The sequence below is a fragment of the Triticum aestivum genome, chromosome 7B (assembly GCF_018294505.1).
Source record: "Triticum aestivum cultivar Chinese Spring chromosome 7B, IWGSC CS RefSeq v2.1, whole genome shotgun sequence".
Lineage (NCBI taxonomy): Eukaryota > Viridiplantae > Streptophyta > Magnoliopsida > Poales > Poaceae > Triticum > Triticum aestivum.
In genome coordinates, this window is record NC_057813.1 from 160,284,879 (window position 1) to 160,303,613 (window position 18,735).

The window sequence follows — 18,735 nt, forward strand, 5'->3', positions numbered from 1 at the left end:
AACAAGCATTCTTTAAATTCATAATCACCCAACTATCATGACTTTAATATCACTACCTCCATATCTCAAAACAATTATCAAGTATCAAATTGATCATAGCATCCAATTCACTTCCTATGATAGTTTTTATTATACCCAACTTGGATGCCTACCATTCTAGGACCAATTTTATAACCATAGCAAATACCATGCTGTTCTAAGAGAATCTCAAAATAATATAAGTGAAGCATGAGAGACTAGCAATTTCTACAAAATTAAGCCACCGCCGTGCTCTAAAAGATATAAGTGAAGCACTAGAGCAAAAACTATCTAGCTCAAAAGATATAAGTGAAGCACATAGAGTATTCTAATAAATTCCAATAAAGTGGGCTTCTCCTAGAAGGTGTGTACAGCAAGGATGATTGTGGAAAACTAAGAAGCAAATACTAATATCATACAAGACGCTCCAAGAAAAACACATATCATGTGGCGAATAAAAATATAGCTCTAAGTAAAGTTACCAATGAACGAAGACAAAAGAGGGGATGCCTTCCGGGGGCATCCCCAAGCTTAGGCTTTTGGCTATTCTTGAATATCTTGGGGTGCCATGGGCATCCCCAAGCTTAGGCTCTTGCCACTCCTTATTACATAGTCCATCAAATCTATACCCAAAACTTGAAAACTTCACAACACAAAACCCAACAGGAAATCTCATAAGCTCCGTTAGTGAAAGAAAGCAAAACCACCACCTAAGGTACTGTAATGAACTCATTCTTTATTTATATTGGTGTTAAACCTACTGTATTTCAAGTTCTCTATGGTTCATACCACTTAATACTAGCCATAGATGCATCAAAATAAGCAAACAACACACGAAAAACAGAATCTGTCAAAAACAGAACAGTCTGTAGCAATCTTTAACCCACAAATACTTCTGGAACTCCTAAAATCCTACCAAAATAGGAAGTCCTGGGAAATTGGTCTATTGATCTACAGAAAGAAGAATCAACGCAAAAGCACGTTTCTGTGATTTAACAAAACTAATTTCGTGCGCGTATACTTTCTATTTTTCAGCAGAATCAAATTAACTATCACCATAGGTTATCCTATAGGTTCTACTTGGCACAAACACTAATTAAACATAAAAACACATCTAAACAGAAGGTAGATGCAAAATTTATTACTAAATAGAAACATAAACAAAAAAATACAAATAAAATTGGGTTGCCTCCCAACTAGCGCTATCGTTTAACACCCCTAGCTAGGCATAAAAGCGAGGATAGATCTAAGTAGTGCCATCTTTGGCACTCAATTCATAAGTAGCTCGCATGATAGATTCATAAGGTAATTTAATTTTCTTTCTTGTAAAGTGCTCCATGCCTTTCCTTAATGGAAGTTGGAATCTAATATTCCCTTCCTTCATATCAATAATCGCGCCAATCGTTCTAAGGAAAGGTCTACCAAGAATAATAGGGTAAGAAAGATTGCAATCTATATTAGGAACGGTAAAATCTACGGGCACCAAATTTCTATTTGCAACAATGAGAACATCATTGATCCTTCCCACTGGCTTTTTAATGGTGGAATCCGCAAGGTGCAAATTTAAAGAGCAATCATCAAGATCATGGAAACCTAGAATATCACATAAAGTTTTCGGAATCGTGGAAACACTAGCACCCAAATCACACAAAGCATAACACTCATGATCTTTAATTTTAATCTTTATAGTAGGTTCGCACTCAGCATTAAGTTTTCTAGGTATAGAAACTTCCAAACTAAGTTTTTCAACAAAAGATTGCATCAAGGCATCAACGATATGTTTGGTAAAAGCTTTATTTGACTATAAGCATGAGGAGAATTCACAATGGATTGCAACAAGGAAACACAACCTTCTAAAGAACAATTATCATAATCAAATTCCTTGAAATCCAAGATAGTGGGTTCAATGCTATTTAAAGTCATGACCTCTCCAATCCCACTTTTACCAAATTTAGCATCAAGATCTAAAAACTCTGAATTATTGGGACACCTTATAACTAAAGTTGACTCATCTCCAGTCCCATTATTATTAAGATTCATATTGCAAAACAAAGATCTAATAGGGGACACATCAATAACTTTAATATCTTCATCATTATTTTGATGGAAACTAGAAGAACACGCCTTTAAAAAGCAATCTTTCTTTGCACGCAACCTAGCGGTTCTTTCTTTGCACTCATCAATGGAAATTCTCATGGCTTTGAGAGACTCATTGATATCATGCTTTGGAGGAGTAGATCTAAGTTTAAGAGAATCAACATCAAGCGAATGTCTATCAACGTTCCTAGCCAAATCATCAACTTTGAGCAATTTTTCTTCAAGCAAGGCATTAAAATTCTTTTGAGAGATCATAAATTCTTTCACACTATTCTCAAAATCAGAGGGCATCTTATTAAAATTACCATAAGAATTATTGTATGAATTTCCATAATTATTAGAGGAATTACTAGGGAACGGTCTAGGATTAAAGTTTCCTCTATAAGCATTGTTTCCAAAACTATTCCTACCAACAAAATTCACATCCATAGATTCATTGTTATTCTCAATCAAAGTAGACAAAGGCATATCATTGGGATCAATAGGAGCACTCTTAGTAGCAAACAGTTTCATAAGTTTATCCATCTTTCCACTCAAAATATTAATTTCTTCTATAGCATGCACTTTTTTACTAGTAGATCTTTCGGTGTGCCATTGAGAATAATTAGCCATCATATTATCAAGAAGTTTTGTAGCATCCCCTAAAGTGATTTCCATAAACATGCCTCCCGTGGCCGAATCTAAAAGATTTCTAGAAGCAAAGTTCAATCCGGCATAAATTTTTTGTATGATCATCCATAAATTCAAACCATGAGTAGGGCAATTGCGAATCATCAATTTCATTCTTTCCCAAGATTGGGTAACATGCTCATGATCAAGTTGTTTAAAATTCATAATATCGCTCCTAAGAGTGATGATCTTAGCGGGAGGAAAATACTTGAGATAAAAGCATCTTTGCACTTGTTCCAAGAATCAATACTATTTGTAGGCAAAGACGAAAACCAAACTTTAGCACGATCTCTAAGGGAAAACGGAAATAACTTCAATTTAACAATATCATTACCCGTATCTTTCTTCTTTTGCATATCACACAAATCAACAAAGTTGTTTAGATGGGTAGCGGCATCTTCACTAGGAAGGTCGGTGAATTGATCTTTCATAACAAGATTCAGCAAAGCAGTATTGATTTCACAAGACTCAACATCATTAAGAGGAGTAATCGGAGTACTAAGCAAATCATTATTATTGGTATTGGAGAAATTACACAATTTGGTATTATCTTGCGCCATGGCGACAAGTAATCCAACACACAAGCAAACAGAAAGAGGCAAGCGAAAAAGAGAGGAGAAGATTGGGAAAGAGAGGGTGAATAAAACGGCAAGGGTGAAGTGGGGGAGAGGAAAACGAGAGGCAAATGGCAAATAATGTAAATGCGAGGGAGATGAGTTTGTGATGGGTACTTGGTATGTCTTGACTTGAGCGAAGACCTCCCCGGCAACGGCGCCAGAAATCCTTATTGCTACACTTGAGCTTGCATTGGTTTTCCATAAAGAGGAAAGAGTGATGCAACAATAGTAGCATAAGTATTTCCCTCAGTTTTTGAGAACCAAGGTATCAATCCAGTAGGAGGCTCCTCAAAAGTCCCACGCACCTACACAAACAAACAAAGAACTCGTAACCAACGCAATAAAGGGGTTGTCAATCCCTTCACGGCCACTTGCGAAAGTGAGATCTGATAGAGATAGTATGATAAGATAAATATATTTTTGGTATTTTATAATATAGATTGGAAAAGTAAAGATGCAAATAAAAGAGGATTGAAAGCTTATATGATAAAAGATAGACCCGGGGGCCATAGGTTTCACTAGTGGCTTCTCTCAAGATAGCATAAGTATTATGGTGGGTGAACAAATTACTGTCGAGCAATTGATAGAAAAGTGAATAACTATGAGATTATGTAGGCATGATCATGTATATAGGCATCATGTCTGTGACAAGTAGACCGACTCCTGCCTGCATCTACTACTATTACTCCACACATTGACCGCTATCCAGCATGCATCTAGAGTATTAAGTTCATAAGAACAGAGTAACGCATTAAGAAAGACGACATGAAGTAGAGGGATAAACTCATGCAATATGATCTAAACCCCATCTTTTTATCCTCGATGGCAACAATACAATACGTGCCTTGCTGCCCCTGCTGTCACTGGGAAAGGACACCGCAAGATTGAACCCAAAGTTAAGCACTTCTCCCATTGCAAGAAAGATCAATCTAGTAGGCCTAACCAACTAATAATTCGAAGAGACTTGCAAAGATAACTCAATCATACATAAAAGAATTCAGAGGAGATTCAAATATTTCTCATAGATAAACTTGATCATAAACCCAGAATTCATCGGATCTCGACAAACACACCGCAAAAAAGAGTTACATCGAATAGATCTCCAAGAAGATCGAGGAGAACATGGTATTGAGATCCAAAAAGAGAGAAGAAGCCATCTAGCTAATAACTATGGACCTGAAGGTCTGTGGTAAACTACTCACAACTCATCGGAGGGGCTATGGTGTTGATGTAGAAGCCCTCCGTGGTCGATTCCCCCTCCGACGGAGCGCCGACAAAGGCTCCAAGATGGGATCTCGTGGATACAGAAGGATACGGCGGTGGAAATTGTTTTTTGTTGGCTCCCTGGATGTTTTTGGGGTACGTGGGTATATATAGGAGGAAGAAGTCGGACGGTGGCCGCCCGAGGGGCCCACGAGATAGGGGGCGCGCCCTGTAGGGGTGGGCACGCCCTCCACCCTCGTGGCCGCCTCGGCTGCTTCTTGACTTGCACTCCAAGTCCTCTGGATCACGTTTGTTCCAAAAATCACGCTCACGAAGGTTTCATTCCGTTTGGACTCCGTTTGATATTCCTTTTCTTTGAAATACTAAAATAGGCAAAAAAAACAGCAATACGGGCTGGGCCTCCGGTTAGTAGGTTAGTCCCAAAAATGATATAAATGTGTAAAGTAAAGCCCATAAACATCCAAAAAGGGTAATATAATAGCATGGAACAATAAAAAATTATAGATACGTTGGAGACATATCACCGACCACACTTTCGATAGTTATCGGCGACAAACAAAAATCCAGTAGTTTTTTGAAACCATAACTTGAAAAGTAATAGTTTTATGCTATTCGCTCAAAGTCATGGGGTGGCGATGGCAACCTTCTTCTCGACTTCAGTTGACATGGTGATGTCGAATGCGGCGAGATTGCCCTTCTCCCGATGTAGGATCGCAAAGGGCAGGGTTCTGAATGCCTGCTCTCCCGTACAGCTATGCACGCGATGGGATCATCGACAACAGCAATAGGAACGAGTGGAACGACAGTGGGTGATGTGCACGAGGAGGCAGCAGTGCATTTTTCCTTCTTCTTTGTGGCAAAACTACTACTATCCGAACGACCCATCTTCCATGTGTAACTGCATGTGTTGTAACGAAAGTGCTGAAGGAAATATGCCCTAGAGGCAATAATAAAGTTGTTATTTATATTTCCTTAGATCATGATAAATGTTTATTGTTCATGCTAGAATTGTATTAACCAGAAACTTAGTACATGTGTGAATACATAGACAAAACAAAGTGTCCCTAGTATGCATCTACTTGACTAGCTCATTAATCAAAGATGGTTATGTTTCCTGACCATAGATATGTGTTGTCATTTGATGAACATGATCACATCATTAGAGAATGATGTGATGGACAAGACCCATCCATTAGCTTAGCATAATGATCATTAAGTTTTATTGCTATTGCTTTCTTCATGACTTATACATGTTCCTCGGACTATGAGATTATGCAACTCCTGAATACTGGAGGAACACCTTGTGTGCTATCAAACATCACAATGTAACTGGGTGATTATAAATATGCTCTACAGGTGTATCCGAAGGTGTTTGTTGGGTAGGCATAGATCAAGATTAGGATTTGTCACCCCGTGTATCGGAGAGGGTATCTCTGGGCCCTCTCGGTAATACTCATCACTATAAGCCTTGTAAGCAATGTGACTAATGAGTTAGTTGCAGGATGAAGCATTACGGAACGAGTAAAGAGACTTGTCAGTAATGAGATTGAACTAGGTATGATGATACCAACGATCGAATCTCGGGCAAGTAACATACCGATGACAAAGGGAACAACGCATGTTGTTATGTGGTTTGACCGATAAAGATCTTCGTAGAATATGTAGGAGCCAATATGAGCATCCAGGTTCCGCTGTTGGTTATTGATCGGAGATGTTTCTCGGTCATGTCTGCATAGTTCTTGAACCCGTAGGGTCCGCGCACTTAACGTTCGATGACGATTTGTATTATTCGGACACCAGAAGAGTTCTGAGAGGTACCGGGTAAAAACGCAGTGTTGGAGGGGTTACCAGAACACCCCGGGGAAGCAATGGGCCATCATGGGCCATAGGGGGGGGGAGAGGACAGCCCACAAGGGGGTGCCCCCCCACGGGGAGTCCGAATACGACTAGGGGAGGGGGCGGCCCCCTTTCCCTCTCCCTCTCCCTCTCCCTTCCTTCTCCCCCTTCCACCAAAGGGAATCCTACTAGGACTTGGAGTCCTAGTTGGACTCCTCTCTCTTGGCTCGCCTTACAGGGGCCGGCCGGCCTCCTCATCTCTTCCTTTATATACAGAGGCAAGAGGGAACCCTAGAACACCCAACATCAATTGTTCTCTTTGCCGTGTGCGGTGCCCTCCTCCACAGTTTACTCCTCCGGTCATAGCATCGTAGTGCTTAGGCGAAGCTCTGCGCGGATTGATACGTCTCCAACGTATCCATAATTTTTGATTGCTCCATGCTACTTTATCTACTGTTTTGGACTATATTGGGCTTTATTTTCCACTTTTATATTATTTTTGGGACTAACCTATTAACCGGAGGCCCAGCCCAGAATTGCTGTTTTTTGCGTATTTCAGTGTTTTGAAGAAACAGAATATCAAACGGAGTCCAAATGGAATGAAACCTTCGGGAACGTGATTTTATCACCGAACATGATCCAGGAGACTTGGACCCTACTCCAAGAAGTGCCAGAGGCGGTCACAAGGGTGGAGGGCGCGCCCCCCTGGGCGCGCCCCCTACCTCGTGGGCCCCCTGTTGCTCCACCTACGTACTCCTTCCTCCTATATATACCTACGTATCCCCAAACGATCAGAACAGGAGCCAAAAACCTAATTCCACCGTTGCAACCTTCTGTATCCACGAGATCCATCTTGGGGCCTGTTCTGGAGCTCCGCCGGAGGGGGCATCCACCACGGAGGGCTTCTACATCAACACCATAACCCCTCCGATGAAGTGTGAGTAGTTTACTTCAGACCTTCGGGTCCATAGCTAGTAGCTATACGGCTTCTTCTCTCTTTTTGGATCTCAATACAATGTTCTCCCCCTCTCTCGTGGAGATCTATTCGATGTAATCTTCTTTTTGCGGTGTGTTTGTTGAGACCGATGAATTGTGGGTTTATGATCCAGTATTATCTATGGAAAATATTTGAATCTTCTCTGAATTCTTTTATGTATGATTGAGTTATCTTTGCAAGTCTCTTCGAATTATCCTTTTTGGTTTGGCCAACTAGATTGGTAGTTCTTGCAATGGGAGAAGTGCTTAGCTTTGGGTTCAATCTTGCGGTGTCCTTTTCCAGTGACAGCAGGGGCAGCAAGGCACGTATTGTATTGTTGCCATCGAGGATAACAAGATGGGGTTTTATCATATTGCATGAATTTATCCCTCTACATCATGTCATCTTGCTTAAGGCGTTACTCTGTTTTTAACTTAATACTCTAAGATGCATGCTGGATAGCGGTCGATGAGTGGAGTAATAGTAGTAGATGCAGAATCGTTTCGATCTACTTGTCTCGGACGTGATGCCTATATACATGATCATTGCCTAGATATACTCATAACTATGCTCAATTCTGTCAATTGCTCAACAGTAATTTGTTCACCCACCGTAGAATATCTATGCTCTTGAGAGAAGCCACTAGTGAAACCTATGGCCCCCGGGTCTATTCTCATCATATCAATCTCTATCGCTTTATTTACTTGCTTTGTTTTTACTTTGCCTTTTACTTTTTACTTTGCATCTATCTATCAAAAATACCAAAAATATTATTTATCATCTCTATCAGATCTCACCCTCGTAAGTGGCCGTGAAGGGATTGACAACCCCTAATCGCGTTGGTTGTGAGTAGCTATCGTTTTGTGTAGGTATGAGGGACTTGTGCGTGGTCTCCTACTGGATTGATACCTTGGTTCTCAAAAACTGAGGGAAATACTTACGCTACTTTGCTGCATCATCCTCTCCTCTTCGGGGAAATCCAACGCAGTGCTCAAGAGGTAGCACAGATCACATCATCAACACCGTCACCACGCTGTCGTGATGACGGAACTCTCCCTCGACCCTCTATTGGATAAAGAGTTCGAGGGAAGTCATCGAGCTGAACGTGTGCTGAACATGGAGATGCCGTACGTTCGATACTTGGATCGGTTGGATCGTGAAGACGTTCGACTACATCAACCGCGTTAAATAACGCTTCGGCTTTCGGTCTACGAGGGTACGTGGACACACTCTTCCCCTCTCGTTGCTATGCATCTCCTAGATAGATCTTGGGTGATCGTAGGAAAATTTTGAAATTACATGCTACGTTTCCCAACAAGTGCAATCACATGGAACCAACCTGTGGTTGGATGGTTAGGTGGACAATGGTATTCCCAGCCCGTGACAGTTCAAGTCCTAGATTTGATATTGGTACTCACATTTTTCTAGATTTATTTTAGACTTTACGGCGATGTTCGTTTAGTGAGAGGAGAATTTTCGTCGAATATGAAACGTCTATACCGACTTCGTCAATCTCAAAATGCTATGTTGGCTTAGTTGAGGTGCTCATAGGGTAAGGTATGTGTGCGCCTCTTCATAAGGTGAGTTTATACTTGTGTACATGAGCAACTTCAATTGTACCATGTGAAAAAGTGCAATCACATGTAGGACTGACGACGGATCTCTCTTGTAACTCGCCTCCTTGCCGCCACCAACGCTTGGCATGTGCCTCCCGGCGGCGTTGCTGTCAGTCTGTCTCGTCCTCTGTGGTCTTAGGGTCATGGAGACGCGATGGACCCCAGCCTTTGCCGGCGGCAGGGTTCCGTTTTCTAATGTTTTTTCTAAGTTTGTTAGGGTTTGTGTCCTACTCAGAAAAACGAGGCAGTGACGGCTCTTTCTAGATGGAATAAGGTTCTTCCCCCTAGTCCCCGTTCCGGCGGTGCTTCTTGCATCGTTTGAGAGCATCGTTTCAGCGTTTTCCTAAAGTGGATACACATGGATTTGATCTTCGTTCATCAGTGATCGTGTGTCTACAGGTTGAATCCTTCTGTTCTACGCTTCTATTCATCGGCGGCGGCGGTTGTTCCTGTAGGGCCTTTGCACGATGACTTCCCGACTGTCTGCTACAACACGTTTGCCCGGCTCCGGTGAGGGAGGGGCGATGACGGCGGCGCGCCTTCGGTTTACTCCAGTGCTTCTAGTCGTCGTTATGTGGACTATGGATCTGGATGTAATCTTTACTTCTAGTGTTTTTTGTACTCCATCGACAGTTGATGAATAGATTGAAAGTATTTCTCAAAAAACACATGCGCCCCAATGCACGTGCAACTAGAGGTTTTTTCTCTGGAAAACAGCTGCGCGGTTTCACTTGCGCCTGCCCATGCGCAACTTCTATGGTAGTTCGATTATTCCGAAAAAAGCATAGTAGTATTCTTCACGAGAGAGTATTAGGTGATACTGGAGGCTAGATGCTCCCCTGATACGAGAGGACGTAAGCCATTGGATCTATGATCTAAGGGTTACATGATGAGCTCTTGCAAGTTTTCAGAAAAGCTCTTAACAAATCAGATATGTATGCGCAAGTCCAGGAGCTCGTCCTATCATCCTTGGATCACAGATCTGATGACCCATGTTGTCTCGTATCATGGGAGCACCTGACGTCCTGTACCACCTGATACTCCGTCTATTCTTCACATAAGATTGTACAAATGAGTTCTTAAGGGGAAAATATCCTATGAAATCTTACAGTTTTGTCGTTTGGATTACTATATGGAATTTTCTCATTATATTTCTAATAACCAATAATATTTTGGGCCACTCGACGGGTCGGCCAGCGGATAATAAGAAAATATTCGCTGCCTCGCTGACCATTAGATGGCCACGTTAATGGCTTTTGATCTATCCACGTAAGCAGCCACCTCTTTAGAAACATGAGTGGTGTTGAGGAAGGCCTTATGCAACAACATGGTTGTTGCAACCACCTCCGAGAATTCATTTATTTTTGTAAAAAGTTTTATAACAAAGGTAATGTTGCAGAAAATACTTGTAATAGAGAATGTGTTGCAGAAAACGTTGTTGACCATTTTCTACCGTAATTTTTACAATAGAGCTCATGTTACAGAGAACTTTTGCAACAATAAACATGTTGCAGAGAGCATTCTAGTGGTAGTAGCTTGTTAGAGAAGCCCGTCGGCGTGTTTGCTGGCGCCAAGCGACGGTGGCGGCGGTCGGAGCAGAACGGAGAGGCGACAGCTTGACGGGGGAGCTCGGTCTCTCTAGTTGCACGCCTTGCGGCAACGTGCATCTCGCCAGAGAAGCATGCCAGCGGCGAGCGCCGGTGACGGCAGTCAGAGCAACATGGGGAGGCGGCGACTCGACAGGAGGTTGAGGCAGTCGGGGCAGCACGGGGAGGCGGCGGACTCAACGAGAGCTTGGCAGAAGCACGAGAGGGGACTTGTCTCACGGATCCAGATCCTGCAACAGAGCCTTTTTTTTCAGGTGAACAGAGCCGTTGTTGCGATGAGAGAAATTGCAACAAGAGCAAAAACTACCACCCGCAAAAAAAAAAAACAAGAGCAAAAACTAGTAGTGATGGCGATGACCCATGGGACACGCGGCTTGCAGAGAAAGTGGCTGCGATCCGCCGGTGATTTATAGGCTTTCCCATAATATTTGTGCACTTTGCAGCATTTTCCCCTGCCGGTTTTGCACATCACAAATTCAGGGCGCGGCTGCATATTCCTCTGCATATTTGTTGCGCCCACCACCACGCAAATGCTGGACCGAGAGACGTGTCCAGGCCTGAATAGGCCACGCAGAGATCCCCGGCACGGATCTCCTCCTGTCCACCAAAACCCAGCGGAAACAGGCAAAAAGATTCCTCCCGCTTCATCGCTCCTCTCGTGGACTCCGGCGGGTTTATATCTCGCGCGCTCCCGGGCACCCCGAGCCCACCCGCGCCCGTCCCCGTTGCCGCATTGCGTGATTGCTCGCGTCCATGGAAATGGTTGAGTGCTCCCTGGCCGCCTCCCGCGCCGCGAGGCACGTGCCCGGCCGGGTCCCGAGGTCCCCGGCGCCGGTTCTTGGTGTTGGCGCCGGGAGAGCCAGGCTCCGGGTGCGGTCGGAGAGGCGGGAGCAGCCTCCGCCGGTCGTCAGGGCCTCCGCGCCGCCGGAGCGCGACGGTGGGGCGCTGGGGAAGGCGGCTGCGGGGCTCGCTGCCGCTGCCGTGGTGTCGCTGACCGGCTTCGCCGGGGACTTGGCCCCGCCGCCGGCGCTGGCCGAGTCGCTCACGGTCGCCTTCCCCGTCTCCAAGGCCCGAGAGGTGGGTCTCCATGGTCCTACCACAGACACCATCTTCCAAGAAAGGGGGGTTTGGGGGTGAATTTCTTGTTTTGGGTTCTTGGCAGGTGAACCGGGTGCAGAGGACGCTGGTGGAGGCATGGGGGTTGATCCGCGAGACCTTCGTCGATCCCACCTTCAACCACCAAGGTATACCGGGTTGCATACACTTGTTCTCTGTAGAAAGGTAGAAATTGTGTGAATTTGGTAGTGTTTGATGCTGCTTATAGTGAACTAGTGAATTCACTAGTGTTTGTGGTTCTGCTCGGTGTGCAGACTGGGACCAGAAACTTCAGCAGACGATGGTGGAGATGTTCCCGCTGAAATCAGCAGACGCCGCCTACGGCAAGATCAGTGGGATGGTGTCCACGCTAGGCGACCCCTTCACAAGGATCATCACCCCCAAGGTATGTATGGACAAAGATCATGCCCTCGCTATCTGGCTTCAGGTTTGTTCTCACACATGGTGAATTGTCACATGGCTAATGTTTGTTTGATGAGATGCAGGAATATCAGAGTTTCAGGATCGGAAGTGATGGGAATTTGCAAGGGGTTGGCATATTCATAAATAGGGACCCTGCCTCAGGACGCTTGGTAAGTTCACTTCTTTTTCTGTAAGAGGACATCATAAGAGTGTTGCAATTTATATCTCCAAAACTTGTTGCAGCTTGTTATGAACTGCATTGAGGGAGGCCCAGCCGACCGAGCGGGCATACGTGAAGGCGATGAGCTAGTTGAGATCAATGGTATTTTACTCTCTGTACTAAAACTTCATTTTACTAAAAGGAGATACTACGTACTTTTGAAAAGCCTTCCCTGTAAATTCATATAAATCTGAGTCACACACTGATGACCTATCTGGCTAAACAACATATACTGAATTTTTCGGCTGATATTGACCGTCGAGAAGGCTATAAAAACAACAATGTTCATTGGTCACAGCTGATAATATTTAAAGATGACAGAGGCTAGTCGATTATCCCAACTAATAGATTTTTTATTGCCCTTTCTATCTATTAACAAATGACCGAAACTAAAGAAAAATTGCCAAAAGTATGAACTCTATGGTGTCGATCAATAATATGACCCACACGTGTCTCTGAACAATTAAGGCAGAATGATGTCTTTGCAAAAAAAAATGTATCCTCTGCAATTTAACCTTTGCAAAAAAAACTTAGTTAATCTAATCTTCTTGAGTTCCTTTTCCATCATTGGAAAACCAAGTTGTTCTAGATTCAAGAACTAGTTTTTTCTCCCCCGCGAAAGTAGCATAGCAATGCAGAGATTAGTAGCATATGTTCACATACTACGCTTATCTGCTGATGTCACAGATGAGCGGTACATCCTGATTGATTGTCGTTTTCTAACTAAAAGGGTGGAACCTTCTATTTTTAACTAGTCTTAAGGTGGATGGTGCAGTATTGTTGTTATTATTGAGTTCACGAGCTCTCCTTCTTTTCATAATACGATATGCCCTTAATCTTGACTGGTTTTGTAGGGAATAGTGTTTTGGGGTTGGACGTGGAAGCTGTGGCTCAGAGACTTAGAGGTCGTGCTGGAACGACTGTGGAAGTAAAACTATTGGATGTATGCCCTTATTCTTAGCCTCAACTTGAGAAGTACTCCCTCTGTAAAGAAATATAAGAGCGTTTAGATCACTTATCACTTTTAGTGATCTAAATGCTCTTATATTTCTTTACAGAGGGAGTACTTGTTAGTGTTTTTCTATCTGTATTTCAAAAGCAACATTTCTCAATCCTAACTCTCCGTTACGTAATGATCACATCCAGATTCTCAGTTACACACTTTTGTCATCTTCTATCCTAACTTTCTCCATCTTCCTGTATTTTCTAACTGATACCCAGGGTACTGGAAATGAAAGGAGTGGTAGGATAAAGCAAAAAGAGGTATATGCCTAACTTCTTTTCATTACGTAATAAATACTTTCCTGAAGACAAATGCAGTAAATAACACGTAATAACATCAACACTATGTATTTAGATTCTCTTATCCTCCTTGAACGAAAACATATTTCTGGACTTCCTCTTCAAACATTCATGGCTAACATTTTCCATCTGTGTGATTTGAAAAGTGTTTTTTTTAAGAAAAGGAGGATCACCCCCGGCCTCTGCATCATTTCGATGCACACAGCCATATTTTATTAAAGTTTAAGAGTCCCGGTTTCCAACATCAAGTAGTACCAAAAATTATTACAAGCCACAACCGGCAAAAATAGGAAAATATGCCTACACACATAGCCTATTATTGGACCGCCATCCAAACCGGTTGTATTTATCCTGTGCTACCATCTTGCATTGATTGCACCCATAGCCTATTACTGGAAATGAAAAGTGTTGCATTATTCAATTTAATCCAAGATTTGTTCAGTATCCCACATTAAGCATATGATATTGTACTTTCCTAATTACAAGTGCACATTTTATTTCCGAAAGGTCCAGCTATCTCGTGAGGTTATCAATCTTTCACCTCTATCAACGGCAATTATTTCCCATAGATCGGGTGATGGGCATGAGGGCAAGACTGGGTATGTTAGGTTAGCTGCATTTTCTCAGGTAAGGACCAATCTTTGTTATATTTTTGCACTTGCAGTTTTTTATAGATAAGCAAAGTTGTAATTTTATACTTCTTCTTAGTACAAAACTATATGGCTCTTTCATTGCTTTCTACGCGACATTATCATACCAAAGACATTCCTGCTGTTTTGAGTATTCCAGCTGCCAGTCATACTGAAAAATGGATCCAAGCGATAGGTTGTTCCATGCCAATGTGCATGCATATGTTATGTTTTATTCTTCTATCATCTATACACACCCAAACTCACCAAACTAATCCAGCACCGATATCTTCTCCAACTTCAGAATTTATTGCCCATCTTCAAGATACTCCCTCCGTTTCTTTTTACTCCACATATAAAATTTGTCTGAAGTCAAAACTTAGTAAAGTTTGACCAAATTTATATTGAAAAATATCAACATCAGCAATAATAAACGTATACAGTATGAAAATTAATTTCATGATGCATCTAATGATGATTTCGTATTGTGAATGTTGATATTTTTCCTATAAAGTTGGTCAAACTTTACGAAGTTTGACTTCAAACAAATCTTACATGAAGAGTAAAAAGAAACGGATGGAGTAATATTGTAAAACATCGACTATTTTTATTTTCAATCTAATATTGATTTGATTATTTTGATGCTAATGAATTTGCCAAAGTTGCAAATATTATTACTGATATTTGAGATCCTTCACTCATGTTTTATTTATTTTTCAACCCAGACTGCTGCTGCTGAAATGGGAAGGGCCATTAAAAAGATGGAAGATCAAGGTGTCCAGTCATATATTTTAGATCTGCGGAATAATCCAGTCAGTCTGTTCTCATCACAGTCTGTCTTTATAAATTATAATTTCAATGCAAAAATCATGTATTAATGTTACTTCCTATAACAGGGTGGTTTAGTAACAGCTGGTCTTGACGTGGCTCAAATTTGGTTAGATGGAGATGAAACTCTAGTGAACACCGTTGACCGTGAGGGCAATGTGCAAGCAATAAATATGGTCCAAGGCCAATCTTTAACACATGATCCTCTTGTGGTGCTTGTGAGTACCCACTCTCTGCACATTTCTTTTCAAAAAAAGCTCTCTGCAGATTTGACTATGTGGTCTTTATTGCTTTTTTAATCCGCATGGGTAGAAAATGCATACAATTTACTATTCATCAGATTCACATTCTTCCATCATGTTTCCCCTCTTTCATAAAGAGCAAGCAGAATAGAGGTGCTGCTTCACTGCTAGTTCAGCTTTTAATCATGATGTTTTAGTTCTCCTAAGAAAAAAGAGTAAAACCACAAACTTACAATACCTCACAGAAGGTACTATCTCTGTCCAAATATAGTACTATCTCTGTCCAAATATAGAGAGCCCCCTCAAGTTTTGAGCTAACTTCGATTTTAAATTTAACTAATAAAATATGAGTTGTATGTTATGAAACTTGTACTATTGGAAACTTCTTTCGAATGAGAATCCATTAGTAATACTTTTTACAACATATAACTCATATTTTGTTAGTCAAAGTTAGGCTCAAAATTCTAGTAGGCCGTATAAATTTGGACGGGGTACTTATTTCTCACTTAGTGAGACTACTTTTGAAGCAGAAATATAGACCTGACCATTAGGTCAAGTCAAGTACTCCCTCCGTCCGGAAATACTTGTCCTATCCATTTCTAGGACAAGTATTTCCGGACGGAGGGAGTAGTTAACATTGGATGAATCTCCAAAATTTATATGTTTCTTTTTTTGCATTTGCAAATGAGCACAGTTACATATGCTTATTGTTTAAATATTGCAATGTTTGTTTGTTTTTCCTCATTTGCAAATGAGCACAGTTACATATGATTTTTGTTTTAATACTGCAATATTTGTTTTCCTCAAATACCAGCATCACACGAATGTTTCTTTGTTAACGTTCATTTATAAAATAAGTGAAACTGTTTTTTTATGCGAGGCCTCTCGCTTGTGTTCGTGTGTGCCAACGTGTAGGTCAACGAAGAAAGTGCCAGTGCAAGCGAAATTTTGGCTGGGGCATTGCATGACAATGGCCGTGCTATTCTGGTAGGCCACAAAACCTTCGGTAAAGGAAGAATACAGGCAAGGCCGATTTCTCTAGGCACTCATGATATTGTGTAGATCTAAATGCTTGGATTTTGTCACGCTTCATTCCAGAAACATGTATAACTGAACCAAACCTTACCTTGGTGCAGAGCGTGACAGAGCTGGACGATGGCTCTGCTCTATTCATCACGGTTGCAAAGTATCTCTCTCCGGCACTGCACGAAATCGACCATGTCGGGATCCAACCGGACATACAATGCACCGCTGACGCGCTATCGTTACCGAGAGCGCCTTCGCTCACCGGGAACAACGAGGCCGCAAGTTTGGAGATGGACTCGTGCATTATGGTGGCGGAGCAGGCGTTGGAGATTCAGCAATCGAAGGGTTCCGCTTCGTAGATGCTTTCTCACTGATACCCGGAACTGAACCTCATGTGTTGGCTACACGTACACTGTTGTATCCTACCTTGTGTATATATTCGTTAGTATAGATTGGATCACTGGATAGTGATGTAGCAATGTATAGGCTGATCATATGTTGTTAGCTTTGTAGGTGGTGACCCCCGCAAAAAAAAAAAGAGAGAGAGAGAGAGAAGAAGAAAGATTTGTAGTTGGTGAAGCAGGGGTTCATTCCATGGGTCATATGCCCGAATCAACGTCGTTGATTCGACAGCTGATCAGGTTTTGGAATTGTAGCTTGTATTGTTGTACTACAGCACATTGGCTGCCTGTCATCATTATCAATTTATCGTGGTACGAGCTAGCGGAATGCACGAGCTGAGATACCGCTGGAACAGACGCAAGAACAAGTGAAAGATGAAAGTTCTAGCGGTGCGATGGTTAATTACATGCATCTGAACTTGCTGGCACTGTTTAGCGACATTAAGCAGCGCCGAAATGGAAATGCAGTAAGCTACACTAGCCTACATAAAAGAATTCTACCGCGTGCGTACGAGAATATGCTGAAGTTATAGATCATGTGGTTACCACTAGACGCACAATCACATTTTGTTCACATATACTCACTCCGTTCCTAAATATAAATCTTTCTAGAGATTTCACTAGGTGGACTACATACAGAGAAAAATGAATGAATCTACTCCTAATATGCATCTATATACATCCGTATGTGATTCATAGTGGAATCTCTACAAAGACTTGCATTTAGGAACGGAGGGAGTAATTACTATTCCATCCGTTTCAAAATAGATGACCCAACTTTATACTAACTTGTTCACATATAATTACTATTCCCTCCGTTTCAAAATAGATGACTCAACTTTGTACTAACTTTAGTACAAAGTTGGGTCATGTATTTAGATAGTACAAAGTTGGGTCATCTATTTAGGAACGGAGAGAGTACTAGACGCACCATCACATTGGTGGAAGGAGAGTTGACCGACATGAAATTGAATTGACTGATTGCAACTGCGAAACACGTAGCCTTGGATGGCTCCTCTCTCCCCTCCTCCTTCCCCGTCCCCCCTCCGTCGCTCCCCTCCTGCTCCGCCTCGCTCCCCTCCGATGTCCTCCCCCACCGTGCCGTCGCCCCCTCCGCCTCCTCCTCCCTCCTCGCTTTCGTTGCGTCTGGTGTCCGTGCTTCGGGTTCGGCTCCGCCTGGTTCTCGCTTCTGGGCGCTCGTCGCGGATGAGGATTCCTCCTCTAATTCAGAGGCTGCTCCGGCGAGGGGCTCGTCGGTGCCGCCGCTGGCCGCCAGGGCATCGGTGCGCGCCCGGAAGTTTGCTCCTGGGGGCCGGGGCGGGCCGGTGGCTTCGCCAGAAGAGGGATCTGGCTGGCTACGGGTTGGTCGCCGCCGTCGCAAATCTGGTAAGCATCTTGCTCCCTCTCTGGCTGGTGGTTCCCCTGTCGTTCTGCCTGCGGGGATGGTGGTAGCCGCCGGCCTGCTCTGCTCTCCGGAGTCTGATGCGTCTGCGTCCGCGGTTTCCTCCTCCTCTCTGGCCACAGCGGCGGCGCGGGTGCCGCCTGGCTCATCCGGCGCTGGGTGGGCGACGGATGTGGTAACCCTAGATCGGGATCGGGTTGTGGGCGCTAGTGGGCCTCGGGCTCGGGTGGGCCTGGTGGATCCTGTGTTGGCCTATGGGTCGCAACCTGGTTTTCCCCCTTTGGCCTCGTTGGCTGCCTTTCCTCCCCTCCCCCGGGTGGGCCTTGGACAGTTGGTAGTGGCCATTGTCCCTCCCACCTCTTCTGCGGCCCAGTTGGCTGGCCCGACCCAAGTGGGCTTGGCTCGGTCAGGTTATATATGGGTGAGGAGGGGTTCCTCTCCCCCGTTTCTAGGGTTTCCGGCTTCCGCCGCGGATATTCACAAGTTTCGCTTCCCCATCCGTTGCTT

General features: G+C 43.2%; 1 protein-coding gene across 1 annotated transcript; it reads left to right on the top strand.

Annotated features, from left to right (window-relative positions):
* The first annotated feature begins 11,280 nt into the window (after positions 1 to 11,280).
* LOC123160938 (carboxyl-terminal-processing peptidase 3, chloroplastic) lies at positions 11,281 to 17,149 on the top strand. The gene is made up of 12 exons (XM_044578789.1): positions 11,281 to 11,737; positions 11,823 to 11,904; positions 12,031 to 12,161; positions 12,262 to 12,348; positions 12,422 to 12,500; positions 13,253 to 13,341; positions 13,620 to 13,661; positions 14,208 to 14,327; positions 15,055 to 15,141; positions 15,226 to 15,375; positions 16,315 to 16,422; positions 16,536 to 17,149. Exons 1-12 carry the CDS (start codon positions 11,414 to 11,416, stop codon positions 16,782 to 16,784), a joined length of 1,548 nt encoding a protein of 515 aa, XP_044434724.1. The 5' UTR covers positions 11,281 to 11,413; the 3' UTR covers positions 16,785 to 17,149.
* The last annotated feature ends 1,586 nt before the right edge of the window (positions 17,150 to 18,735 follow it).